This window comes from Podarcis vaucheri, assembly GCF_965113315.1.
Source record: "Podarcis vaucheri genome assembly, chromosome: 10".
Taxonomy (NCBI): domain Eukaryota; kingdom Metazoa; phylum Chordata; class Lepidosauria; order Squamata; family Lacertidae; genus Podarcis; species Podarcis vaucheri.
Window position 1 is genome coordinate 46,583,471 of NC_138748.1, and position 6,000 is coordinate 46,589,470.

Here is a 6,000-nt window from a genome sequence, read left to right on the forward strand (position 1 = left end):
CTGAAGGTCTACCTGGTTTCCATAGCCAAGTTTAGAGACAAAGAACCCTATGAATGAAAAACAGGGGCCATGAAGTTGCACATCAACAGTTAGCACCTGGACAACAGACTGAGCAGGCTGACACACAGGTCATTCAATCACAGTCCTCCTCACTATGGTGGGATGTATTGTATTTCTATTTATATCACAACACTTGTTTCTAAATTTGTAGCTATATACATATTAGGACATGCACATTCTATGCAAATCTGCATCCACTTTTGGCACAACTTCTTCCCTGGGGGTAGACTATCTCAACTGTCCACCGCCCTTGAGGAGAAAGAGTGACTTGACCATTTAAAATGTGTTAATAAAAATTCCCCACCCTCCTGAGACCTCAGTCTTCCTCCCCAGTTGAAAATAAACACATATTTTCCATTTAACCACCATGGTTAGCAGCTGTTGAGATACATCTTCTTCATGAAGTCATCTAACTCCCTTTTAAAGCCTTGAAGCTAGTAGTCACCATAATTCCTGGCAATGAATTGCATAAATTAGGTGTTGCATGAAGAACTACCTTTGTTTTTTAATCTATCCTGAATCAATCTCACCGAGAGACTCCGAGTTCAGTGTTATGAATTAGGATGAATAAAGCTGCATTCCTAAATACACTTACCTTGCAGTAAATCCCATTGTATCCACTGGAATTTACCTCTGGGTAGACATGCCTAGGACTGCACTGCTAACCCCTCCTTTTCCACTGTCTCTGCACTTCTGTAGCTGGCTGTTTTCTAAATGGCTCTGGACACCAACTGTTTACACAAACATCCTCTTGATTTCCTGCTCTGAGTCACCTGATTCAATTACCGTATTTTAATGGGATTGTTTTATTGAATATTTTAATTACGGTTGTTTACATCTTAATGGGATTCTTTTATTGTGCATTTTAATTATGGTGCGTTATTCATTATAATGTGTTCTAACCATGTTGCATGATTGGGATTTTTTCCTGTTTTGATAGTATGTGGCACATAAAAAATGAACCATCACCACAACCACTGGAACAATGCAATATGCTTTAACCTTACCCCATTCAGGGTGTCCCAATTGGGGGGGGGGGCAGATGTGAAAGTAGGCAGGTTTCTTGCACCTTTAATAGTTGTGTAGATGGACTAGGGGCCCACCAGCTCTATACTTGTAAAATGGCATCATACCATTCTAAGCTTCTTCCCCAAAGAATGCTGGGGATTGTTGCTTGCTAAGGATGCTGAGAGCTGCCAGGAGACCTCCCCCCCCCCACAGAGCTGCAATTCCCAGAGTTCCCTTTGAAAGAGAGATTGATAGTTGAACCATGTGGAAAGGCACAGGTACATTACTCTAGTCTAGCTAAGTTTAATGTATCCCTTTTCATTTATTGATGATACTTTGGAAGGCAACTTATGGACCTAGATCTTGGTCAGATAGTGGATAAAGTGACATTTTTTAAAAATCAAATTTATTATAACAAAATCTAGAGGAGGGGGGAAGAGAGAGAAGGAGTCAGAGGAGTCTCCCAAAGATAAATCTTCCTTGAAAAACAAGACTTGGCTTCCCACTCTTTTAGTTGGGAACCAGTAATTGGCCAGTTCCTGATTTCCTCTTCTAACATGGAGCTTCCAAGGGTCTTCTTAGATTTGGAGGGAAGTGGGTGGCAGCTTTCCTGTTACCCAGACCTAAGACAGCATCCCATTTGGAAGCCACCATGACTACCCTATGTACAGCAAAAGAGAACATGGGGCCTTGCGAGGGGAAGGATCACAGTTGGCCTACTTCCACAAGGAGACAAATCTCCCCCCATCCATCTAGCTGTGATTAGCTATAGATGCTTTGGGATGGTTGGGAAGAGGGGAAAGTAGGCACATGTTCCTTGCTCATTTTTCAGAAGGCCCTGAGGATCTTGTCATGGACCCTTGTCTGTCTTGGTGAACTTTCTCCACTTCCAACATTCCAGCCCGTTAGGATACAATTTATTTGTGATATGTGATAGCAAAGGCAGGTGTCAACTGTCTGCCTGGTCCACGTCCAAGAGGTAGGAATCTAAAACAGAAGCCAAGCTAAATGTTTATGTATCCCTGACAGAATGATGGGTAATGAATTGTAGAAATAAATTTTATATATTGAGAGAGCACCTTTCCCAAACTCTGACAGGTGGAGGCTAGTCCATTAGGGCAAATGGGGCGCTGCCCCACCAACCTTGATCTGCCCTCATGCCAACTGCTAGTCCAAGGGATGGTACTTCCTGTCAGCATTCTCCTCCTTAGGCCTCAGTATTGCCTTAGTAGGGGGAAGGATGGAGCACAAAACTAGAATTAGTTGGCTCTGTCTGTCATTGAGCCAGTGTGGTGTAGTGGTTAAGAGCGGTAGTCACGTAATCTGGGAAACCGGGTTCGCGTCTCCGCTCCTCCACATGCAGCTGCTGGGTGACCTTGGGCCAGTCACACTTCTGTGAAGTCTCTCAGCCCCACTCACCTCACAGAGTGTTTGTTGTGGGGGAGGAAGGGAAAGGAGAATGTTAGCCGCTTTGAGACTCCTGAAGGGGAGTGAAAGGCGGGATATCAAATCCAAATTCTTCATTGGCTTTGGCTCCACCTACTCTCGCTCCCAAACATCCCAACTTTTCCCAGTGCAAAACTGAGACATGTGTATTTTGGGACACAGTCCTGTGTGAGTCACTTGACCTGCGTCTCACTGTTGCCCCGAAAAAGAGTTTATTTGGGGATGAGATCTCATGTGCCCCTGAAAAAACTCTTTTGGGTGGGAGCAAGAGGAGCACCGAAAATGGCCGCCAAGATTATGGGCTCCTTCCTTCTGCCCTACTAGGCCCAATGGGCACCAGCCACCTCAGTGCCTAAGAGTTGTCACAGTTTGAAGACCCACATGGTTTATTTCCCTTGCCTACACCCCAAAAGAGGTTTTTGTTTGTGTTCCACCTTAAGTGATAAATTCCTCATTGCCTAAGCCGCTCCCGTAAAACTTAATAGTCTTCAAGAAAAAAACACTCAAAATAAATCAACAGTCAATAAAAACAGACTAACGTCACAAAATCTAAATAACAACATGCTCTAAGAATTTATCACCTGGATAAAAAGGTAGCTAAAAGCACACCTACATGTTTTTGAAACAATGATAAGGTACAGCTGACATATGCCGAAAGAGCTGGGTTCACCATAGAGAGGCTCTGAGCCCCCTGGAGAGAGTTAAAACATGGCGACTGAGGTGGGATGCCACCAGCCCAGTGGCTTCCTTCACCCTCACCACTGCCCCATTCTGCCTCTCTGGGCTCTGGCAACTGGTGGGGCTGCCACAGCTGGGAGAGAAGCAGAGTGTCCCCTCAGCTTACATGCCACAATTGCAGAAAGTTTTCAAGTAAAATAATAGGAAAGCAGATTCGGTTGGATCCAGTACTACTCAGAACAGATCCATTGAAATTAATGAACATGAGAAACTTAGGTCTATTATTTTCAACAGGTCTACTCCTGAGTTGGACTAACGTTTTTAGTAAACTGTTTTGAGGATTTTTTTTTTCCAATCAAGGGGTATAAATTTTAATAAATAAATAGATAGATACAATCCAACAGGTCTATGGTGAGTAGGGCTTGAGGGAAAATTTGATTCAATATTCATTTAAAACCTAATCTATCAAATCTGCACTTTCTGAAGCAACACGTGAACCATAACGCAGCTATCCTTCCGAATGCGCACTTATCTGAAGTTTGCAAGGCAGCTCTCCAACCAAACAAGGTTTGCAAAAATGCACATTTTGGGGAAACATGTGGATGACAAGGAATAAATTCGGCAAAACAACATACAAAATGCATTATATGAGAGGAAAATGCTTGCATATAAAATGTGTTTAAGAGAAATCTTGCTGGTGGATTTTTGTGAGGATTCTTTTTCCTTTTTTTTTTTTTTTTTTTTGCAAATTGCTGCAAAAATGGAGAACTGAATTTAAGTCTGGGAAAATGAGAAACTGAGAAAACTGAAATGGGCAGAGGCTTCCTAGCTGAATACAACCCCTACTTCAGATGGTATCCAACTAAGTTTTACTCAGATTAGACACTAAAATCAATGGACCTAACATAACCATGTTTATTTATTTCAACGGGTCTACTCTGAGTAACCCTTACTTGAATACCACCCTTCATTTCCTGCCTTCAGCAAACCCTTTCTGCCCTATACACTTGACTGTCCCAAATTTTCCTATTGTTTCTCAGATGCAATGGAGGATACAATGGAGAATGCAATGGAGGTCTCAAAACTCCTATGTAAAGACCATTGACACGAACAGCATTTTCACACATGGGGATCCACAATTGGGGAGCAATGGAACAGTCCCCACCCTGCCCCAGATAAATCATGAAACCCAGATTCCCAACATTAGTTGTGTGTGCTTTTTTAATTAAAATAAGTTTTTACCAATTGTAGAACCTGAGGTTTGAGGCAAAATGTACAGGCAATATTAGCCACACACCCTTCCCTGGAAAACTAACCTGATCGCTCCTTTCAGTGTTTTTTTTTTCTGCCTCCCCAGGAAAAATCCTGCGGGCACCTCTGCTTGCCCAGTTTGGATCGCCCCTTCTTCCAGTCTTTCCCCTTAACTGAACGTACTTCTCTAGGTCATTTGGCACACATCCTTTCCCTTCACCCCCAAGGTGCTGGGTCTGCTCAACCCAATCTAAAAGTTATGCAGAAAGGTCAGCAAACTGGGGAAGCTCATCCACAATCTGAGCCAGAATAGGTGTACTTGTAAGCACACTTCAAAGAATATGAAAGCTTTCCTTTGGATGGCATAAAATAAAAAGCACAGGGTGAAATCTGGCTGTCTCCCAACAACATCTTTGTGGACCAACAACACTGGACTGCTGAGATATAGGAGAAGGTGGACACCCTTCCTATCCCACATCCAGCAACCAAGGAAATTGGTGGCACTTGAATCTTGAGTCAACAACTGGCCACAGGGCAGCTTCCTCCACTGCACCTCCACAAGCTAGTTTAGGGGCACACCAGACAGGCTGTGTGGCACAGGTAGCTCTGTCGTCCAACGTTCTTGCTGCCACTCCCAGCATCCACTGCCTGAAGCAGCCACCTCCTTCTCCCTAATGGTACAGCCGGCCCTGGTATCCCTCCATTCACACATAGCTGCAAAGCATCAAACACAGAAAGGACACATGAGCCAGACCTCTTTCAGTCACAGGTGGCTTTGGGAGGGTGGAAGTAAAAGAAATAAATCATTCAGACCAGACTGGCAAACCTCAACTTCTTGCCCAAGAGATCCCTGTTGTCTCATTTCTTTTCAATAACTGGTTTAGGCTGGCGGTGATCCTATGAGGCAGACCCTTCTGGATCCCCACAGCATGTATAACATGGAGGCAGAATAAAGACATGGCCACATTTTCTAAAGAGTTGACTTACTGGTGGGACGTGCATCCATTCTGAAGCCGGGCTGAGAAGACAGTCCTCCCAACTCTGATACAGCTGTGTGGGTTTCTCTTCCCTTTGTGCTTCTTCGGAATTAAAGTGACTACAGAGGAACAGTAACAAAAATGTAGGGAGCAGCCCAGGAGGACTGCACTCATCTGTGACTCCGCCCCCTTTCTTTCTCTCTGGTTCCTCCTCCTTGTGGGTTCAGATTGACAGAGGAAGCCATGTGGTCCTGGTTCAGAAACGAGTGCAAACGCTCTTTGGTTGTTTCCTGAAAGAAAAGCCACAGTGTTGCTGCTATGAGCAGCCGTTCTGTTCTTGCTGAAAAGGGTCTTGAGCTGCAGATGTGCAGATCTGCAATGCAACAGTTTGCAAGGTGTTTACAGACAAAATGTCAGCCCTGCTGAGGAAAATGGGTTTTTGTGGCCTGAGCTGTCATGCAGTCTAGGACTGAGCAGGTCTGTGATGGCTGTGTTACCCCGCATGCTCTAGGAAGGAAAAGGGAACTTGGAAGTGCAAAAAGGATTTGCTTATTAAGAGGATGAGTTGGTGCTGCAAATG

General features: G+C 44.2%; 1 protein-coding gene across 1 annotated transcript in view; it reads right to left on the reverse strand.

Moving 5' to 3' along the window:
- The window catches only part of CYTH4 (cytohesin 4), a 40,036-nt gene extending 34,461 nt beyond the window's left edge, over window positions 1-5,575 (reverse strand). The window contains exon 1 of the mRNA XM_082241424.1: window positions 5,431-5,575. Within this exon, the coding sequence (XP_082097550.1) occupies window positions 5,431-5,449 (19 nt within the window). The 5' untranslated portion in view covers window positions 5,450-5,575. The remainder of the gene's footprint in view (window positions 1-5,430) is intronic.
- Between the last annotated feature and the right edge of the window lie 425 nt (window positions 5,576-6,000).